The 23,994-nt window shown below is 38.6% G+C and overlaps 1 protein-coding gene across 1 annotated transcript in view; it reads right to left on the reverse strand.

Annotated features, from left to right (window-relative positions):
- Positions 1–23,994, reverse strand: part of ZNF804B (zinc finger protein 804B) — a 74,520-nt gene that overhangs the window by 12,704 nt on the left and 37,822 nt on the right. Inside the window, exon 2 of the mRNA XM_040592753.1 lies at positions 23,709–23,852. Coding sequence (XP_040448687.1) covers positions 23,709–23,852 — 144 coding nt within the window. The remainder of the gene's footprint in view (positions 1–23,708; positions 23,853–23,994) is intronic.

The raw sequence follows: 23,994 nt of genomic DNA on the forward strand, positions 1-23,994 counted from the left end.
GCCAAAACTGTAAAAGAAATCAGAGAATCTTCCCAGAATGAATCCACTTTCTGTCACCTAAGTAATATTTGCAAGAGTGTAGGGTTATTTAAGCAGTACAGATCCTGTCCTCCATAGAAAAACATAGTCAGTCTTGAGTCTTACTAACATCCTCAATGTGAAGAAAGGGCAAAGAAACACATTTAAGAAATGTCCTTTAGTGCTGCTTGCTAGGTTTTAGTTGTTACTGTGAGCTGTTTGGTATCACACATAAAGCATTCATGGGGAAAACACAAACAGTTTCTACCTGTCAGGGAAACAAAGAACCATGTGAAAGCTGGCACTATGGAGTGCAGGTATTGCAAAGCAATGCCGTTTCACTTCTTTGACAGTTAGGATGATAATCAACAAAGCAAATGGACCAACACTAAGAATAGAAGTTCTAGCAGTATTTTTTGCTCTCTAATGGCATACAGCATGTGTCAAGGAAGGAGAAAAGAGCAGAAAAAATGTAGGTAAACATAGGAGAGGACTCATCAACTGGAGATGAAATCCAAGAAATCTAAAGCAGTCTGAGCAGAGAAAGGGCTCTCCCTGCACACCCCCTCATCAAAATAAAAAAAGCTGCACTGCCAGAGCTCCAGTTAGGCATCATAATGAAGTTTGTCAGCAATGTTGGATAGACCATGGGACTGCGTGCTGAACCTGCAAACCCATGGTTTTCTTCACTAATAACCTGTGCCAGACTCCTGACAGGCACACAAATATTTTCTGCAGGTGGTGCACAACAGCATGCACTGAGCAGGTACTTGAATGACAACGCTAAACTCAGCAGGTGCACTTGAAAATTAACATTGCTTTACATGGCAATTGCATTTTTCATGTAATTAGGTACTTAACTGGGCATTCATATACAGGCACGTGTAATAAATTATGATTTATTTAACAGCAATCTTGTGGTCTGTCCTTCACCTGCTACAAATATAATTGCCATGCAGTTATATTTAATTTTTAGACTCATATTCTATTCTTCCTCTGGTTTTTGTGCACATGTGCATGTGGACATTGCCTCATCTAAAAGTAACCCATCCCTTTTTTATAAACACCCACACAGAATATTAAAAGACTACAAAATAGTATTGATTTTTATGGAAAGATGTACTTATACAACCAGGTCTGAGTCATGTTGGCCTCTCAAAAACTGCTGAATCTATTCTTTTCCTCCTGAACTCTGGTATGAATCACCAGGAGATTCAAATGAGTTAATGGAGCTGCATCTTCGCTACGTACTTTTGCTAGACATGAAATATCTGTGGCCAAATACCGGTAATTTAGCAATTTCTCCCCATTCTTAATGTTGGGTTGTTTTTTTAAACTTGTCACTTTATTGTGGTCAGTACTTGCTTTTCACTGACCTATGAGCACTTGTAACATACTCACTGCTGGCTGCATTTGCAGTACTGAGATTCCTTTCTTTCCAGAGTTATGATCCTGATTTCTATTCCTCCCTGTGCAGGTGAACATTTCTCTGGATTGCTATTCATCTGATCAAATTTAGATGCCTATAGTAGTTGCTTTAGATTTTCTTTACAAGCACTGGAAAGAAATAAGCACTTTTAGGGACCTAATCACCTCTACTTAAAGCAGCTGTCTAAAACAAGAGGGATAAAGTGATCTTTTCATTGTGTACGGAGGGTATTAAGGGCAGCTATGTTATTTATTAAGGGCTGTTCCTCTAAGAGGGTGACACAGCCGACAGCCCAGCTGAAGTGCCTCTGCACAACTGCACACAGCACAGGCAGCAAACAGGAGGAGCTGGAAGCCACCACGCTGCTAGAAAGCTACAGCCTAGTTGCCATTACTGAAACTTCGTGAGACGAATCCCGTGGCTGGAGTGCAGCTATGGATGGCTAGAGGCTGTTCAGTAGGGGTAGATGAGGAAGCAGAGGTGGAGGGATTGCCCTCTACATCAAGAAATGGATTGAATGTGAAGAGCTAACTCTGAAAAGTAGCCGTGAGCACATTGAAAGCTTATGGGTTAGAATTAGAGACAAGGCAACAAAGGGAACCTTGTGGTTGTTGGCTCCTACAGGCTGTCTGATCAAGGAGAGCCTATTGACAAAATCTTCTTGTTCCAGCTAGAGGAGGCATTGCACTCACAGGCTATTGCCCTGCCGGGGGACTTCAACCACCTCAACATCTGCTGGAAAAGTAGCATGGTGAGCTGTAGGCAATCCAGGAAGTTCCTGAAATGTGTTGAGAATAAATTCGTAAGTCAGGTAATAGACAGCCCTACCAGAAGGGATGCGATACTGGACCTGTTGGTAACCAACACAAGTAACCTAATTGGTGATGTCAAGATGGGGGGCTGCCTGGGCTGCAGTGATTGTGCCCTGGTGGAGTTCACATTCCTGAGGGGTATGGATCGAGTGAAGAGTAAAGTCAGGATCCTGAATTTTAGGAAAGCAAACTTCCAGCTGTTCAAGGAGTTAGTCAATAGGACCCCCTGGGAAGCTACCCTCAGGGACAAGGGAGGAGAACTGAGCTGGAAGATCTTTAAGGGTGCTTTCCACAGAATGCAAGAGCTCTTGAATCCCCAAGTGTAAGAAATCAGGAAAGGAGGCTGACGTGGTTGAATCAAGACCTGCTGGTCAAACTCAAGGGCAAGAAGGAAATGCACAGCAGTGGAAGCAGGTACAGGTATTCTGGGAAGAGTATAGGGATGATGGCCAGTTGTATACGGTTGGGGTCAGGAAGGCCAAGGCACAGCTGGAGCTGGACTTAGCAAGAGATGCAAAGAATAATAACAAGGATTTTTACAGGTATGTCAGCCAGAAAAGGAAAGTCAAAGAAAGTATATTGCCCCCATGATGAACAAGACTGGCAAATTGGTAATAATGGACGAGGAGAAGGCTGAGGTACTCAATAATTTTGACACAGTCTTCACTGGCAACCTCTCTTCCCACACCTCTTGAGTGGATGGACTGCAAGACAGGGACTGAGAGAGCAAAGTCTCTCCCACTGTAAGAGAAATACAGGTTTGTGACCACCTGAGCAACATGAACACGCATATCTCATAGAATCACAGAACCATAGAATCATTTAGGTTGGAAAAGACCTTTAAGGTCATGAAGCCCAACCATTAACCCAGGACTGCCAAGTCTGTCACCAAACCATGTCTACATGGTTTAAGTGCCACATCTACATATTTTTTGAACACCTCCAGGGATGGTGATTCCATTACATCCCTAAGCAGCCTGTTTTAATGCTTGACCACCTGTTCAGTGAAGAAATGTGTCCTAATATCCAACCTAAACCTCCCCTGATGCGACTTGAGGCTGTTTCCTCTTGTCCTGTCACTTGTTATCTGGGAGAAGAGACCAACACCCACCTCACCACAACCTCCTTTCAGGCAGCTGTAGAGAGCATTAAGGTCCCCCCTCAGTCTCCTTTTCTCCAGGCTAAACACCCCCAGTTCCCTCAGCCGCTCCTCATAAGCCTTGTGCTCCAGACCCTTCACCAGCTTCGTTGCCCTTCTCTGGACACGCTCCAGCACCTCAATGTCCCTCTTAAAATGAGGGGCCCAAAACTGAACACAACATTCAAGGTGCGGCCTCACCAGTGCCGAGTACAGGGGGACAGTCACTCCCCCATCCCTGCTGGCCACACTGTTTCTGACACCAGCCAGGATGCTGCTGGCCCCCTTGGCCACCTGGGCACACTGCTGGCCCATGTGCAGCCGGCACATGTCAACCAGCCCGCCAGGTCCTTTCCCACCAGGCACTTCCCAGCCACCCTTCCCCAGCCCGTAGCGCTGTGTGGGGTTGTTGTGCTCCCAGTGCAGGACCCGGCACTGAGCCTTGTTGAGCTTCATACAACTGGCCTCAGCCCATTGGTCCAGCCTGTCCAGATCCCCCTGAAGAGCTTGACTATAGAACCTGATGAGATGCATCCCAGAGTCCCCCAAATGGAATTAGCTGATGTAGTTGCCAAGCCACTTTCCATGATATTTTGAAAGTCATGGCACTCAGATAAAGTCTCTAGTGACTGGAAAAAGGGAAACATAGCATCCATTTTTGAAAAGGGTAGAAAAGAGGACCCTCAGAGCTACCAACTTGTCAGCCTCACCTCCGTGCCTGGGAAGATCATGAAACAAATCCTTCTAGAAGCCATACTAAGACACATAGAGGAGAGGGAGGTGATTCAACACAGCCAGCATGGCTTCACCAAGGGCAAGTTCTGCCAGAACAACTTAATGACCTTCTATGATGGAGTGACTACATCAGTGGAGAAGGAAGAGCTACAGATGTTGTCTATGTGGGCTTCTGTAAGGTCTTTGACATGGTCCACCACAACATCCTTCTTTCTAGATTGGAGAGATATGGATTTGGTGGGTGGACTGTTCAGTGGATAAGGAATTGTTTGGATGGTCCCATCGAGAGGGTAGTGGTTGATGACTCAATGTGCAGATGGAAACTGGTGACAAGTGGAGTCCTTCAGGGGTTTGTATTTGGACCAGTACTGTTTAATATCTTCATTAATGACATAGTGAGATCGAGTGTAACCTCAGCAAGTCTGCAGATACCAATCTGAGGCACCTGAGGGACTGGATGCAATCCAGAGGGACCTGGACAAGCTCAAGATGTGGGCCTGTGTGAACCTCATGAGGTTCAACAAGACCAAGTGCAAGGTCCTGTAGCTGGGTTGGGGCAATCCCAAGCACAAACATAGGCTGGGCAGAGAAATGATTGACAGCAGCCCTGCAAAGGACTTGGGTGTACTGGTGGATGGAAAGTCAGACACTTGCAGCCCAGAAAGCCAATTGAATCCTGGAGTCCATCAAGAGAAGTGTGCCTAGTAAGTCATGGGAGGTGTTTCTATGCCTCTGCTCTGCTCTCATGTGCTGCATCCAGCTCTGAGTCCTCAGCACAGGAAGGACATGGACCTGTTGGAGTGGGTCCAGAGGAGTGCCATGAAAAAGATCAAAGGGATGGAACAAGTCTCCTACGAGGAAAGGTTGGGAGAGTTGGGGCTGTTCATCCTGGAAAAGAGAAGGCTTTGGAGAGGCCTTATTGCAGGCTTTTGGTATTTAAAGGGGACTTATAAGAAAGATGAAGATAAACTTTTTAACAAGGCTTGTTGCGATAGGAAAAGGGGTAATGGTTTTAATCCAGAAGAGGGTATATTTAGACTAGATATAAGGAAGACATTTTTTACAATGAGGATGGTGAAACAGTGGAACAGGTTGTCCACTGAGGTGCTAGATTCCCATCCCTGGAAACATTCAAGGTCAGACTGGATGGAGCTCTGAGCAACCTGATCTAGTTAAAGATGGCCCTGCTCATTGCAGGGGGGAGCTGGACTAGATAACTTTTAAAGTTCCCTTCCAAGTCAAATTCTTCTATGATTCTATCTCATATGTAGACTTTTGATAGAGGAAATTGGTGCTATTTGTACATATTCATTGCTATAGATAATACCCATGTCTACAGGTTGCTTAAGAGTACTTTGAATTAGTGCACTTTTGGCACATGTAATAGAAAGCTGAAGACGACATCTGGGCTTTTTTTATAAATAATCGCCAAGAATACAGAGAAGGTTTTCATAATCTGCATTTCTCTGCCAGATTTGCTACTCCTCATTCTCCAGGTGGTCTCTGTCTTCAGGAACCACTTTTTCTATATTGCTCTCTCATTCGCTGTCTCACAGTCTGAGGACCATGAGAACGCAGTACTGAGGGAGAGCTTTACTTCTCATTTTGAGCATTCTGCCAGGGGTCACGCTCATCCCATCATATAGGCCTAACAAGGGTTCTCAGTATAACTGCTTTAGACGCTGGAGGAAGTAACTGCTGCTGCAAGTATACTGAGAAGCAAATCTTTTTCTTATTCACAGTAGTGTAACTGCATTGATGTAAATAGAAGGCAGCTTTGGGGGAAAACATAATTTTGCATGCATTAAGTTAGAAAATGGCAGGTTATTATGAATTAAAGGATATTTTCCACTTACATTTAGACTTTTTTTCCCCACAGTCTCATTCACAATGCATCCTCCAAAATATTCATCATTCTGTAATGCATTTGCAGCCGCAGGTAAAAATATAGTATATACCTCTGCTTTCTTCAGTCAGCATTAGGTATACATCTTCTGTCGTATTTAGAGAGCCTTGTCTGAATCTAAGTCCATGGACTAATGTGAGTGTTTGAGTGCCTGATAGGCTTTAGAGATTGATTTCTACTATGCTGAAAAGCTCCTTAAGTTCTAAACAAATTCACCATAGAAGGGTTAAATAAGGAAAAAAAGGAAAGTGAATTTCAGTAATTATTTTCTTGCCTGTAACCCTAACACTGGAACCAATTACGTTATTTGTAAAATGAATTCACACAAACCATCAAAAGAGAATGATAGTTACTAGAGAGCATAATTTAGACTTTATGTCTGAAACTTATGGTATTAGCTCTCTAAGTAAAGGGGAGGAAACAGCAGCAAAGGGACTTCCTTCTACTATGGTAAATAAAATCCCCCAAATACATACAGGAATTAAACATGAGATACAAAACTCAAGAACTGGCTGATAAATTTTCATTTATCAGGCTGCCCATTAAAGCGGTTGAGTCACCAGCCCTGGAGGTATTTAAAGGACATGTAGATGTGGCACTTAGGGCCACAGTTTAGTTGTGGACTTGGCAGTGCTGGGTTAACAGTTGGACTCAGTGATCTTAAAGGTCTTTTCCAACCCAAATGATTCTATGATTTTAAATAGCTACAGATCACTTTGAAGTGTGTGATACTAATAATTTTTTGGAGTAGCTTATATTATAGTCAATCTTAACAGATTCAATATTGTTAGCGGGAGTGACTGGGAAGACAGAAAGAAAATATCCTGATATGATTAGGTTAGGGAATGAGATGATAGCAGGAGGGGGGAAAAATTAGTCCTCAGACATGCACTAGAGAATTCATCTTAGAGAATGAGATGCTGATCACAGATCCAACCAGAAGGATAAATTACAGGTGACTGTTGGAGGGTTTGTTTTTGCATGTCTTCATAGAAACTCGTGTTAAATCTGTATAGAAAGATGGTCTGATCTAGTGTAATGAGTCTTCATGCCGAAAGTATCAAGACCTACTAGTGTGCACCTGTGTATTTTCTGTGGGAGCTTCTTATTGTTCAACCAGATCTGCAAGAATTTTTGCTAATTAAACTGATTTCAGCCATTGCTGGATGAAAGTTCATCCATTTGTACTGCTCATGAGGTTCCCCAAGTAAAGTTAAAACAGATGGTTTTCATGGGGGCCATTTCTGTAGAGGATAGAACAGGCACTTTGTGGCAGCAACTCACTCATCTGAAGGCCTGAGCTATTTGTGGATCCAGCATATGCTCCACTTGACCACCCATGTTTATATCGGTTCAAATGAACTTACTGTCATATGCTCCAACAAGCTGACTGCACACTGTATAATTTGATTAGACATATTCCGTGCCACTTTGGAATACAGAGTAATCCACCTAGTAAAAGCAACACACTTGAATGATAAGAAACTTGGGGCAGGGACTGTATCTTCACTGCACATCCACGTATGACCTTACTCATCAGGGTGTTGGGTTTGCTTTCTTAACCAGAGAAAAAACATCCTCTCATATATTTTATTTGTTTTTCCTTCTGATTTAAACAGCTTAAAGCAAAGAAACGGGTATTACAGACCCTGCGCAAGACTATTGCCTTTCAAAACTTACGGTACTTCCTGTAATCTTCAAAAAGTATATAAGCCTTTTCCCCATCTTTTTTAATCCTGTCTCACCACTTTTTTTTTTTTTTCTTTGTTCTAACCATAGCAGGTGGAATACAAAATCACCTACATATTCAGGAAAAGAACAAGAGTCTGGATTGTCCAAGAATTCAACAGGTGAGTCCAAAGCCTCACCTCAAACTTTCTTCAGTGCAGTCTTCAGACTTTCAGGGTAACAAAAATGACAGTAAAAACGACCATACATAGATTTTGTGCAGCACTTTAGATAGACAGATCTCAGGCTTCTTGTGAAACAGGTATCTTTACTATGATATCATTTTAGAAATAAAGAAATGAAGGTAAAAAGAGATGGAGTGACTTCTGAAAAGAGCATGGAGGAGGCTAAATCAGCACATACATATATATATTTATCTCATTAACTCTTTGTAAGCTCATTGAAACAAAAGAAAGATGCCAGACATCTGAATCAAGCCTAAATTTGATTTACCTGTACAACCAGTTGATACTCGATAAATACGGTAGTGCTGAGGGAACAACAATAAATCATAAAGGATAAATCTGTTACAAACTATTGTGCTATGTGCAAAGGGTTACACAAAGGACAGTTGAATCAGCAGACTGAAGTGCTGTACCAGAGAACAAGTTCATCACTAAAAAAAGTTATTTTAATATGCACTGGAGGTGTTGTTTATAGGTACCACTCAGATGCACTTTAGATGAAAATGTATGGTCAGAGCAAACAGTGAAAAATAATATGTGCATTAAGGATATTAAAGGCAGCTATATCCAGAAGCCTCATCAAATATCTTAAGGAAGTGGAATATTGGTGGGTTTTTGTTCTAATAGGATGTAATAGCTATCAATAAAAAGCACTTTAGGTTGTTTGGCTTGGGGTTTTAGGGGCTGGTTTTTTTTGTTTTTTTCCACTCAAGATCAAAATATTCTCTCTCTTGCATTTGCTTAAAGTAGACTGATCTGTTCTGGAGTAGGAGAGTTAAAGGTAACCAGGAATCTAGCAACCTACAACAAAATGCCTGCTCAAAGTAAAACAGGTTTAATAAGTGACTTTTCCTTGCGGTTTTTGTCAATAAGAAAAGGCCACAAATAACTTTTGTAATCACCTGATCAAAATTTTTCAATAACACAAGACAAGGGACATCCTGATTCGCTATGTTTTAACAGATAAATCGATAAAATCAAGTTACTTTGACAAGACCTATTTTACATAAACAACATTCAATTAATTACATTACTGTTCTTTAATACTTCACAGAGTCCTGTATCAGTCATGCCAGTATTTTCCCTGGCACTAATGTCAGGATGACAGATTTTCTTGTTTATTCTTTTTAAATCCTAGCATGGCATTTTCTAGCTTCTAGCTTCATGCATCTTCCTCTAGTGCTCTGAGAGTTATTAAAAATCAACATTAATGATTAGGACAGTTTATAGCCATCTCTTTCCTTATACTTCAAAGGTAGTCCCCTGAACCTGCTGATACAAAAATATTTAACTCTAGATTATGTTGTTTAATATCCTTTTTAGCTATTGGTAGAGTGGTACTTCACAGTCATCATAAACAGCATAGATGTGACTAAATCATCTGGGTTTGCTCCAAGTATAGAACAGAAATCTGTGTTGAGTAGTCCTTTTTACATCACTGCTAACAAGTAATTCATTTCTATTTGGAGCAGAAGATTCTTTATGTTCTCAATATACTCTCAGAAACCTTCTTGCCCTCACCTCTGATGACTAAAGATTTTCCTTTTGCCCTTTTTACTTCCTCCATCACCTTTTCCAATTTTTTCACTTCTGATTTATGATCTTTACCAGCCATTTTTTCTTTCTCTCCTTTATTATAAATTTAAGACACAGAGCACTGACTTTCTTTCTAAATGAGATTAGCTGTTTATAACCTATTTGGTCTTTTTCAGTTGTGGGATTTGGGTTCTTAAACCATCTGCCAAGTGCTCTTCAAAATTTCCTAGGTCTCTCTCATACCTTTCCATTTGAATTCATCCTCCCAGTCCATTTTGGCAAGCTCATTCACCTTTATGAAACTAGATTCCTTTAAAGAAGTGTGTGTAACAGTTTGTTATTTATACAAACACATGCAAATATTTTCTTTACATTTACTAAATACAATCACTTGGCTTTTTTAATTTCCTGCACGCCTATGTTGATCACCATAATGCTAATAACATATAGATTGAAGATCAGCCTTTTGGAGACCCACAATGTGGATGAAGTATTTTTGCGCTATTCTTGACAGAAGGGAGGCCCATGGAGGCAGCAAATTCAGATGGATGATCTGTTAATTTTAATTTCTTCATGCATGGGATTGGACTAGTGGTTTATGTTCCAGTCTATGGTTTATTTACAGGAAGAGATGAACAGATGTCCCATTTTTTTCAAAGGGTAATTCACTCCTGCAATAGCCTGGTTTAGCCTTTGATTATCTGAGACAGTCTTCTGAGAACACATCTCAGTAAATTATACTGATTAAAATAAGGTATTTCGATTACATGTTTTTTCTTTTATTTAATTCTTTCCCAAATTTGTCTCACATCATTATTATGTATTCTGTGTGCTGCCTCTTTTGACTTTAGTGTCCTTTCTTCCCTCTACTTGACTTACTCATCTCTCTTCCCAGTTCAGCAGCATTTCCCTCTGAAACAGCAAAAGCAATAAGGTACTTCCTAAGCAAATTCAGTGTGTCATGGAAAAAGACGACCAAACTGCAGAGGGAACGATGTCCTAATTTTCCAGTTTATAAAGGCAAAGATATTCTGGCTTATCCACCACCCTTTTTATTGCCATGTGCTTATAATATTATTTATTTGCAATTTGTTGTTTGTATTGTGTCCTCTTGAACGTACTGTTGTTGCAACCTGCAGTGTCTGAGGCTTTTACTAAGAGAGGGAGCTAAAAGCAAGCATGTGGTCAAGAGATGTAGTTCAGCCCACTGGTGCGTAACATATCACTGAGCTGCAACTTGACATCCTTCCATTGGAAAAGGGGTGGAAATGAGCCTTGTGCACTTTTATAAGAGCAATCCCAAACTACTTCTCCCTTTGCATGCTGAGGAGCTATGGGAGTAACATTTAATGTCCCACTCTCCCCTCTTACCCATGCTCCAGACTATGTCTGTTTGTATTAACTCTTACACCAAACGATGCTATAAACACACATCTAGTTTTTCAAGTAGATGTGGACGTTTTTAATATTATAAAGCTGTTCTATCACTCACTACTTCTGAAATACTTTATGTCACTTGTCAAGTTCTTTCCTGTCACTTGACACAAAAAACCTTTTAAGCAAGCTTTGCTCTGCTACTCCTTCCCAGAAAACTTTTATGCCTGTAAAAGTTGCTCTTTTATTTATGCCATGGTTTCTTATTCCAGCAATCCATACTTTTCTACACCCCTGAATTATGATTATTTCTTGCAAAAAAAAAGAAAGATTGTGAGTTTATGTGCTCAAATGGAACAACAATCCTCTTAAAATAGGCACCAACACAGAAACAATGTGGTGATAGTGACTTTATATTCTTCAGACCAGGTGAGTTAATACTGTAAATTATTCTGGAGACAAAGAGAAGTAGGGCAACTAGATCATACATTATCATTTTAATTCCTGAAGAAATATTGCATTGTTTTTCCAAGTATTATTGGTTTAAATTTTAGAAAGAACTTGTGCAGAAATAAATAAGGAATAATAAAGTGTTAATTTCCTATAAATTTCTGTAACAATTATTGTACACTTGTCACATGCCACATATTCAGATTTACTAGGCTACGACTTGCTGTTTTGGATGTGTACAGGTCCAATTTATGACTATTTTCAAATTGCAGGCAAGAATCTTCATTTTCTTTTTAAACCAAACATAGGGACATTATGCTGTGCTAAATTTCAAGATGGAAAGGAAAACCAGAATCTGACATGGGCTATTGAGAGCCACAATTACGTCAATGAATTGAATGTTTGGTGTAACCCAGCCTCAAATGATAGAAAAGTAATGCAGAACTCAGAAAAGATGGTCATTAGGAGCTGATGAGAAGTCTGAATTTTACTTTGAAGTAAAGAACAAGATGATTTTAATCTGAATATTCTGGGTTCCTCTTAAAAGGTGAAAATTACATTCTACCTCTTGGGCAATGTTTTTGTATACAAATACTGGTAACTATGTTATTTAATAAATTGTGTTGTTTTACCCTTAAACACGATATCACTGTACCCAATAATTTCTCAATTATGATTTGATATACACACAAGCAGATCTTTATCTGAGACTGGAGATCCGGGGCAGTTCAGAATACAAGCAATAGGTTATATTGCTTCTGCTGGATATGGTTTAGTTTAGTACCTTGCCAAATCCCACAGATGCTAAATGGAAAGTGTAAATAGAGAGCAAAGTATTTAAGTGTCTGTTTTGAAGGAAGCAGGCCTTAAGAATCCATCAACATGTTAAGGGCTGAAAACAAGCAAAGAAACACTAACTACAAACATAAAGCATCCCACAGGGTTCCAGGTTATTTTTCATCAATTCCTCTATACTTACACACCTGTTTAAAGAACCAGAATTTCTGCTCTGCAGGAATTTTGACATTTGGTTTTCTTTACCTTTTAGTCTTAGTGGGAGGGGTAACATTTTGAAAACTTATTAAAAAAATGAAAATTTCAAGGGCTTCCAAGTGACTTGATGTCAATGCATCTAAATAGCAATGAGACATAATGCCTTAAAAGTTATAATTTTCATCATTTATCTCAGAAATAGTGAATATGTGTGCATATGCTACAATTAATATTTTACAAGTATTTTTAAATACTACACAAGAAATTTTAGAAGTATTTTTTTAAAGTAACACTGTCGAAGCAAAGCATTTCAATCTTTATGAACCATTTCAACCTGTCTGAAACTAAATTATGTAAACCTTTTGAACAAAAGATGGTTTTCATCTTCTCACGTTCCTGCAAAACAATTCTACTCCAAAAATAATTACTCTAAAATTCTACTCTACCTCATTCTACTCTAAAATTTCCTGATAAACAAGTGTTTAGTTGTCAGTTTGGGGTTTTTTTTTGTTCAGGAAACATTTGGTTTTTACTGTCCCAACACCTGTGATAATATATTTTTTTGGTATTCACATGACCATCGTCTATATTTCTCTAGATATTCTCTTGCTATTTAATCTGAGAAGGTGTTTAAGGAGCCCTCATCTTTTTAATAGCTCCTGGTGGAGCCTAATTATTAAGAAATTGCAAAAGCTGTGAAATGATAATTAGTCTGGGTTACCTCCTTTCTTTTTCCTTAGAGACATGTTAAAATATGTTAATTAATGCTTTTAACTAAGTAAGGATAATAAATGACTAATCTCACTATTTTTATTGCTGTCTTGGTGATGCACAGATATATTTCTGATTTGCTTTTAAATATTTGTTTCTGCTATGAATGCCCCTTAAAGATGTACAAGGCACATTGCACAGTTCCTCAAACACAAGCATAGTTGATTAGCAGGACTTTAAAGCTCCACAGGAATCAATTGCTCAGCTACATTCCTGCACGTTAATTACTGCATGGAAGGTGCAGACAGTCAAAAATGAACAGAACTATAACAGAAGCAGATTCTAGACAGGTGTTCATAGGGCCTGATATACTTTGTGGATGCCAATGGTATTACAAGAATTATTTTTCCAGAGGAGGGAAAGATATGAGCAAGACAGCACTGTTCAAAAGTTATGCAGAAGCTGACAGAAACACAATTTTTCTGTGAACATTTGGAGTTACAAAATTTTAGTAGCAAAGCTCATTGCCCAGTATTTCCAAAAAGCTGACTATGGCACAAAATTGCCCCAGATAAAACATGTACAGCTGTGTTGTAACCTGCACAACAGGTTCCTTAATCTGGCTGAACAGTCCCTTACTCTACACAGCCTTCGCAAATATGAATTGAAGTACTTGTGAACAGACAGTAATCAAAGACAAACACAGCATCTGGCAGTGCTTTGTCCCTATCACCTCACTATTGATGCAAGACCAGTTATTCCAGATACTGATTTATCAACAACAACAACAACAAAAGACCCAAATCCCAAACCAAATCAACCAAACAACAAAACCCCACAAAACAACCAACCAAACCTCCCCCACCAAAAAAAACCCAGCATAAAAAAACCAAAACCCCAAAAAAGTGGAAATATGTGACCTATAAGCAACAGTACCCATGTTTGCCAGTCTTGAAGCTGGCACATGAAATATAATGTAAATCTGTATTCAGTCTTGCCTGGTTCTTATTAGTTCATGGTGAATAAACATTTTTGCATGAATGGTAACATTTTACATAGAAGCAGGCAGAAAACAAGCTGTATATTCTGTTTCTTCTGTCCACATTACTGGCTTTTAAAAAGTAGAAAAAACATCTGAATACAAACATTTAGCAAGTGGACAGCAGTGCCCAATATAATTTATCTTGTTCATTAAAAGATACAGGCACAACTCCAGCCTGACTGCCCTAAAGGTTAACTGAAAAGGAGAATAATAATCTAAACATAAATATTTAGGTTCTCCATAGCTATCCCATTTTCTTAAGTAGTATCTTATGTACTACATGTACTAGGATTTCAGAACTGAGAACCAAAGAGGAATATGTTGATTTTAATCACTTCTTTTTACTCAGTCTGAAAATCATGTACGGCTGGCTCAAAAACAATTTTTATTTAAATGGAATGTTTCAGAAAGTCTTGTGTTTAAAAATTTATTTGGTTTAAATTGTAATTGCTCTGTTAAATCAGCCATAACAGAATGTTTTAATTAATTTGGTTTTGAGAATTTTTTTCTTATCCATATTTGAAAAGGAAGCAAAGTTTGAAATAATGGAAAATTATTTGAACCAGAGATGCTGAGTTTCAACCAGAATTACTGCAGCTTTTGTCCAAATATAATTAAATAAGAATAAGTTTCTTCATGTTCTGGGTGGGGAGTTTTACAAGATTAAACTCTAGAACATATTTTCAGGCAGAATTTCATACTTGTTAGCTGTTTGGCACAATCATTTTTACAAATCTAATCCTTCAGATTCCTTTCTTATTTGAATAAACCATCCATTCCACTGCATCACCCATTCCTCCCGTTTGAAAAATCAGTTGTAAAACTTCAGTAATTAAAAAGTATATCCTTTGAGAAGAATGGAAAGGACAATAATGCAGGCATTAATGAAGAGCACTTCCTCCAACTGACATTCTGATTATTACTATGTCTTAAATGCCAAGATCTGATAATATACCTCTGTAATTCCTTACGTAATGAAATGCTTAAGAAATATCTTACAGTCATTGGACCATCATTAACAACTATGAAATTAGGTGTCCCATGGGTTTTTTTCCAATTTAAAGAGGGTTAAATTGCTAATTTACATGCTAATAAGCATTCATTCTAAAGAACACCAAAAGTAATTCCATGGCATCTAGCATTTAACAATTTAGCTTATCAAGACATTACATTTAAAAGAAGCTCTGCATTATTTGCAAGAAGTTTTTTTGAGGGCTAATGATGAAAGGAATCTTATTATTCTAAGCAACATGCAATTTAAAAAGGATGAATTCTGCCAATTTATTTACTTTATCACTGAATAATAAGAAAGCAGCAAAGCATTGGTAGGGCAGCAGGTTCAGCAGTTCTTAATAAGGCCCACTGATCTGCACAGATTGGTAAGTTTACATTAAAGAATTGTTTCTGGTGACATTTCTTTGGAATCTGTTGCCTCGAGTCATGCTCAATCACCAGAGTGTGCTCAGTGGTATTTGATAATGCTGCTTTTGCTGCTCCATAGCTACTCTGGTACATGCACTGGCCGTAGTGTGCATTTAAAACATCTCTGTGTAGCAAAGCTATAAATACAAGCCTCCCCTCATAACATTTAAGAAAATATTGCATGATATTATGAACTAAGCATTCACTTTAAGATAATTTCAAACTGGCAAAATAACTGTTCTAGTAGGTACAGTGATGCCACAGAGTTATCATATTGTTTACATCTTGCTTTTGCTCATATGTTGTGCACTACTCCTTTGCTTAAATGCTGATGTCATCCTTTATTGCTTTATGTTACCTTTATTTACATTAGTTTCTGTAATGTGACACAATATGATTGTCTGTTTCACTGAACTGCTAGTACAGAATTTCAAAGATATTGGATTGTAGGTATTTTGAAGCACAGCGGCTGTGATGCAAACATGCTTTTAGAAAGGCAGGATTTCTCTACTTCTAAATAAAAGAAAGAAGGATTCAGGCCAAGAAATTTTGCTCTTATATTACCTTTCAGTGGTAAAACATGAAATTGTATATGAGCAAAAGTATTACACGTTTCATTACTTTTTTTCAGACCCCAGCCATTTTTTATGTTGTGTAAGTCCTTCGAATTATTTTCAATACAACATTTTGTGCCAACATAATATCTGTCTGTTAAATCACAGTTAAACCACGACACTGTGGTACTCTTGTTAACAGAATTAGAGTTGTGAAATGTGATTTTCATATAGCCTATCTGGTTGATTCACTCAGTTCCTCAGCTCTAAGTGGTATGGCTTAGACATTGGTGGCTCTAAGGGCCGACATTGACAGTCTCCTCCTATGCTTTATCCTGATATTTTCCCTTATTTATGGATTATTTCTTGAGGCTTTTCCTCTTGTAACTCAGTTTTCTCCCTCTTTTGTACACACCTTTCATTGTCTTCTAATTTCAGAGTGATACTTCCAGGCCCTTTTGTTCTGGCAATTTCTGTCTCTCCATCCATTACACCTATTCCCATAATTACTTCATAAACCCACTTCTTCTCCTTCTGTTTCCCCCTCATTTCACACGATCAGTTCTTTTGTAGCCAACAGCTTCAGCTGCTGCACAAGATAAATTCATTCCTCAAGTACAGTCCATCTTCAGTACTAAGTCAGGGGGCTTTCCTTAGGGGAAACCACATGCAACCTGAGACTAAAGATTTTATTAAAAAGCAGATGCATAAAAGTATCTGATTAAGTTGTCCAAACTGTATTTATTCTGGTGCCTAATCACTTCCTTATTCTTGACTTTGAAAATACTATATATTTTACTGTAATTTACTGAAACTTGGTATCCAGAAAGAAAATTTCGGCCCAATCTGTGGGAGCAACAGAAAACTGGGTCTTAAAAATATAAAGCGCTTGGGAACCTTAATTATAAGCATCACAGACAGTTCTGTACCTAACAATCCAGCAGAAACCATGGGGTAATCCAGTTTGTAATCAAAAGTAATTTAGGAACAAAAGAGATTAGTAAAAATGAATCCACAAGAGCAAATTCAGAAAGAATAAGAACTTTTTAAATTAATTATGGAAAAGGCAGTGTAAGAAAATGAAAACTATTCAGCAAGAGATTGTCAAAAACCTGCACTTCAGGAACAGTTACAGTTGGAGTGGAAGTAATTTATGGGAGTATGAACAAGGACACACTGCAAAATCAGTGTGTGATGAAAAGCTAAGAAAGTGTGAAGCTATAACAGAAATTAGAGAATGTAATACGTGGCATAAGCATAAATAACAATAAGAAAATCACTAGTTTCAGAATGAGCAAGACAACAGTGTGTCTTTAAGGCAAAAAGATACTGAATCATAGGATAGGTTATAGAAATGGATTCTTGCTTTTAGCTTTGGTTTTCACATGAAAAAAACCAAGACTTACACCAGAAATATAAAGAGTATACTGTTTCCAAGAGAAGAGAAAGATGTACTTTAAAGAAAAGAGCAGGGAAAATTGCATTGGAATGTGTATTGTTGAAAAATGAATAAAATAACAGTTAAGAATTCTTCAGCACCAAAAATGCAAAAAATCAAGCAAAAATATATATTGTCATAAAACAGAAGTGTCTGACGACGGGTATACAGTTATAGATGATCTTTCTAAATAATTGTCTAATGGTAATAGTTAAGACAAACTGGTAATAGATTTGCCTAAAACTAAAAATAAATGGACATTTCACTGAAATTAAAGAATAATTTGTGGAAAAATTTGAGAAACTGTTGACATATCAAATCATATTTTCAGTATTATGATTTATAAATCAATCGTAAAAAAAATGTAAAACAGCTCAGTATCCTTCATTTTATGCATTTGAATATTTTAATTTATTTTTGTGGGGCTGCTTATAGCCATACATCTTAAAAAGTTCACAATTGTTTTCAGGATGGGGCCTGAGTGCACACACATAACAGCTTGTGTATGTGACAGTTGCTTTTGAGCATAGCGGTCCATTGGTACTTCAAAATAGGAGGACAATAATTACCACAGATTCAAAATTCTTCTATCACTTCCACTTATAAACCAGCGGTTTGAGGGACTCTAGCATCATATTACTGTTTTGCTTGACTTCTTTTATCTTTAATACAATTCTAGTTCGGGCTTTCTTACTAGGGATGTGACGACTGTGAAAATTTTATTAAAAGTATGCATGTATTATTTAGCAAGCATCAAACCAAGGTGATTTCTGTGAGGTTGCAGGAGCAGAATGCTGATGACTGCAGACAGCACCTCTCACTAACTGAGAGCAAGGAATGCTGAGGTCTTTTGCCCTTCAGGTTATTTTCTGAGGAGGCCACAGAGTACAGACCTCACGTGCAAAACCTGGCCCTAAAAAGCAGGCTGTTCTTAATGGCCAGTGTCCTGATGCAGAGAGACAGAAGCAGGGGGTGCAGGGCAGGACATTAGCCTTGTCCATGCGGGATTACAAGAGGGACAGTGGGTCCACCTATATATCAAGTTAAAAAAGCAGAGACAACACAAGCATACATAGTAGTGGATTTTCATGCTGGTTTAGCCCTTTCTGTTTGATTAGTGTGCTCTTACAGCTAAGTATATGATACTTTGTCCAGAAGAATGTTTCTTGGTGTTGCTGTCTTTGCCTAATTTCCCAGATCCCAAGGTGAATTCTTTCACATATTGCCAAACCAGTTTCCTTAGAGCCAAAATACAGGACTTAACTTCCCTCCAGTAAAAATGCAGATACTGGAAAAAACGGTGTTCAGCTAAAGATGAATGAACAAAATCTCAGCATTACACTCCCTTCTTGGATCTTTCTGTGTGTTCACTTATCTGTGCATTTTCTAGGTAGTGGAGGCAACTCCAGCTAAAAATGCAAGCATATTTGTTAGGTTTGATGTTTAACAGGAACTAAATCTCTGCCTGAATTAAGAGTTTAAATCCACAAGCACCATAAAGGCTTAACGGCAAGTGCCCACAGCTGTACACAGTAAATCAGACTTTCGTGCAAAAAATACACCAAAGTGCTAGTATGCATGGATTTAAATACTAAGATACAGTAGGTGAACCAGTGTAGACAAAGTTCTGTTCACCTGCTTATACAGTGCTGCCTCCTTCAAGAACATGAAAATTTAGAAATTCTTTTTTTCTCATATGAGAGCATGTGACGTATTTAACTGTATGGCTATATTTTGACAACAAAATGAAAAGACCTGTTTTGTCATCAGAAACCCCAAGATGGCAATACAGTCTTGTTTTTCTTTGCTGCTTATTTCTATCATTATCATCACAATTACTATATTGCGGTACATGGAACAGATTTGTGATTTTCTCCTTTGCTGACATCTAAAAGCCTTGCCGATTGCTAAGGATTATTTATACAAAAACTGAAAGCTCCAACTACTTCGACATTAACTGAAAGGATGAATGCTATGCATGACCTGGAGGTATTAAAAAATTCCATTTAATAATGTTAACCAAATAGACATCTCTGCTCAAGTTTGGCTTCCTTTTATAGATGCACATGACTTAACAACCCTGTTAAAAAAAAAAATTATGCTTCCATATTATTTGCAGCTTAGCATGTAACATACATCCACATATATTACATTTTAAGGCAGCACCCTATATTGATTATCTATATACTAGTCACTTTCGAGTGACTTCACACTAGGACCCTTATCCTTTTCAGTATTCAGATAGTTTTGGCAGAGCTAAGGTAATCAGTTCTGGTGCAGTTAACTTTTGTTGCAGAGAACACAGCAAGTGATAGCAAGCATCGCTCACCTTGATGCTTGATGATAGACACAGCAGATTTATCAAATGTGCTACTGCCTGTGACTGCTGCCGAGGACTTTATAAAGTCATAGATTCCATAGCAAAGGAAAAACACAAAGGAGAAAAGATGCTGATTTCAAGTGAGTTAGCTGGTATGTGCTCTGCCAATGAGACACGTATGCACAGGGCTGTACAGTGATGAAAGATTAGGTGCTCCCGGGAAAGTCACCCACACTCCCGCCCCAGCCTTGTTAAGTATCAGTCCTAACAACAGAGAGCTCATGTATAGCTGGGTGGGAGCGCAGCTTTTCACTCAAACAGATTTTCTGAGTTCACTTTTCCAGCCTTGCACTGAAAGAAATTAATTTCCAATAACAGGTAATATCAATGAAAAACTATTATAGAGTAGCGTGTCAGGAAAGATGTTGGCAACATTAATTAAGACTAATGCTGTCAAGACAACCAAAGAAAATAAGAGCTGCTTAACGCTCAGACAATATTACTCAAAAATATATAAATCATATTAGCCCCCTCCAGGGTCGTTAGAAGATAATGAAGATATAGGTAGGGGAGCTCTTTGATGTTCTGTCAAAGTTGTCTTTGTATGCATATGTGTTTTTATAGATATATATGTATGAAATGCATGTAGCGTGCAGAAGGAGAGTCTCTCTGAGTATATTGCTTTAGAATAACCTAACAGAGCAGAAAGACCAGTTATGCTAACAAGGCCAGATTGTCATCATAACATTTTACAGTCCTCTGAGGACAGGGAAGGCAATGGCTGATATACCAACTGCTAGGTCCAAGGCTCAATACTTTCTGCTTTAACAAATGGTTGAAATCGTAGATCAGAAAATGGATCACAAAATTAATTTTATAAAACCATAATATTGGGAGATTAGAGTCATAATTCTTTGAATCAAATCTGTTTCCTCTGGAAGAGAAACAAAAGACTTACAACAAAGTACTCAGCTCAGTATCCTTTTTTCTGCCTTTATATCTTCTCTAAACAGCATCGCTACTTTAATATACATTTTGAAGTAGTAGCATTTAGATGGGAAATCACGTGGGAGGAGTACAGTGTATTGTTACTGAGATGTAAAGAGTCCCTTGTTTTAATTTACTCTCCACTAGAATGCTGCTTGGAACACATCCGTGCAAATGACTAAAGGTACCCTCAAATTCCTGCTGGGAAATAGAAAACATACCTTAGGAGAAAGAAGCTTTTCTGGTGGCTGCTATCCTTCCCAGAACAAACATTTTGAAACTAAGCTAACTGATTCCACAGGAAACCATAAATTAACTTGTTTTCTTTGAAGATTTCTCTGATAAAAGTAAGAATAAAGGCTCTTCTGTGACTGGCTATAAAAGTCAGAGAAAAGGGCACTCCTACACGATTTTCCTAGAGGCAAACTAGTGCTGCTCCCAGACTTGGCTGAGCAGTCGAGAAGCGAGCGGGGAGAAGAGCCTGAATTACTCTGTCACATCAGGAGGGTGGCTAGCTAATCCTGCGCTAACTGAGCTTCTGAACTACGTCTGAAAGGGCAGGACAGGCTCAGCTTCTGCTGCCAGTTGATATTCTGAGTGTGCCATGCATTTCCATGCAAAGCCTTAGTTCCCAGTGCTATGTCTGGCAGCTTTTAAAGCACTAAATTTACTTAAAATTTAAAAACAGTTTTATTGCTTAAACATTCCCTTCTATAACAGATAGCTGCCAAAACCTCCTCTCCTCTAGAACCCAATCATAGATGGTGCTGCATCGAGCAGGCTGGTTTTTTTTCACATAAACTGCTCTTTGCAGGGGGAGTGTATGAAGAGGGAAGGGCACAAATGAATCCGTTTGAGTTCAGATGCACTTCTGATGAGTTAAAAAAAACAGCTGAAGGGTGAAAAAATTATTTGTGCAGCAAATGGGGATTTGTAGGGATTAGAGTCACATGTTTAGGATCTGGAAAAGCATTTGTTTTGTATTATTATAACCATTTTTATGGATTAATTAACGGAATGGTGCTGTGAGGAATTGCTTTTGATTTAATACTAAATACATTAGATGAATCTAATTTGGAGTTTGGTAATTTGGTTTGGAGCGATGGGCCAAAAATGTCCCATTAATAGCCATGGATAGCTGAGTCTGGGCTGCTTGAATTCAGCAGGATGGTTCAGCATGATGTGTAGGCACACACCCACTGTTAATGCAGTGCTGTGATAGATGCACACAGAAAATTCCAGACTGATTTACATCCTTTATAATACTGCGAAAGACAATACGATTACTTGCAGTGAAATCAGGAATTTTGCCTTCAGCACTGTTTGTTTTACTCAAAATTTATTGTCTCTAGTGCTTTGTCAGAAATACCTGCAACTTCTAAATGATTCACTTATTTGTAAGGTAGCACATGACCCTCAAGCACCCAGAAGTGTGATCAACCACCTAGAAGACACTAATACTCAGGCCACTTGAGTGCACGCAATACATGAGAACCATATAATGCAAGCACTAGTAGAAACACAGGAAAAAGAGATACATCTATGGAACCTAGTTACATGTTCTAGCTTCGTACATGTCAGATGAGAAGATATGATCTATCACACCAGAGGCTTAGAAATGCTTGTTCCTGAGCTTTGCAAGCCATTTTCTTCGAATTCTGAAGTGTTTAGGTGAATTAATTGCATTTTCCTTCCATAATGCCAACTGAAATACGGATTTTGCTAAAACAGGAGGAAAACTGGGATGCAGGAGGGAAAGGCACCTGTGAGGCCACAGCTTAAATACTGTGTTTAATTTTGGGCCCCTCAGTCCAAGAAAGACACGGAGGTGCTGGAGCGTGTCCAAAGAAGGGCAACGAAGCTGGTGAAGGGTCTGGAGCACAAGGCTTATGAGGAGTGGCTGAGGGAACTGGGGTTGTTTAGCCTGGAGAGGAGGAGACTCAGGGGGGACCTTACCACTCTCTACCTGAAAGGAGACTGTAGGCAGGTGGGCGTTGGTTTCTTCTCCTATGTAAAAAGCAATAGAACAAGAGAAAATGGCCTCAAGTTGCATCAGGGGAGGCTTAGACTGGATATTAGGAAAAAAATCTTCACTGAAAGGGTGGTCAAACACTGAAACAGGCTGCCCACCGTCGTGGCGGAATCACCATCCCTGGAGGGCTTAAAAGATGCATGGATGCAATGCTTTGGGACATCGTTTAGTGGTGGAAAGGGCAATGCTAGATTAGTGGTTGGACTTGATGACCTTAAAGCTCTTTCCCAACCTAAATGATTCTATTATCCTATGATTATAGGCATATAGAGGTATAATATACCTACCACGTATAGACCTGATAATATTGATACAAAACCAATGACAAAAAATTAGCATTTATTATCTTTTCTCAGGAATCTAATATCTTGTTCAATAATAGTCATTATTTTATATTATGTTCTACATACAAGACAAAATGTATTCCACCCTGAAAAATGTTATGAGACACAATTTCAAGTTCAGAAACATATGCTTTTTTTAAAAAAACACCTGTTTTTCTGTCCTTGAAACAGCATGACCAGCTTGAACAGCATGGTCATATGCCTTCTGCATCCAAAAGAGGAACCTGGCCCTTTGAGGAAGTGATCCTTCCCCCTCCCTCTAATTTATAAGTAATTCCACAATTAAATATATACAATTCAGTATGAATATTGGTATTGAACACCTATCTAAAATCATAGATAGAGATCTTTCGGCCAGAGTGGCTTAAAAGAAATTGTGGTGAAGATTAAAGCAATGAATACTGAACATTTTATTTTAATGAAAAACAGCATGTTAAAATTTAAAACATCAAGTGATGAATTGTCTTCTACTTCAGTGAATTCAGAAACCTCCCACAATCAATGAGGAAGGAAGATGGACTGCTGTAGCATGCATGGTTATTTGTCAGGTTTACCTGCTTGTGAGCATGGTCATAAGAATTGATGTGGTTGTCAAATTCCTGGTGTTTGTGGTACTGCTTGTCACACAGTTCACAGTAGAAGTTAGCCTTCACATCCTCCAGAGCCTTGGCTGCAGCTTTCTCCTTCTCAGCATAGTCCTGCAAAGGCAGAAGCAAAGGGAGACACTTACTAGAGATCATGAGCTTCAGCAGCTATTTTTAAATCATTCACATTAAAAACACTACACTGGCTAGGACTGCTAGATCACTGGGCTCCACCCTGTACATGCTAAGGAGGTTT

The sequence above is a fragment of the Falco naumanni genome, chromosome 4, assembly GCF_017639655.2.
Source record: "Falco naumanni isolate bFalNau1 chromosome 4, bFalNau1.pat, whole genome shotgun sequence".
Classification (NCBI taxonomy): Eukaryota; Metazoa; Chordata; class Aves; order Falconiformes; family Falconidae; genus Falco; species Falco naumanni.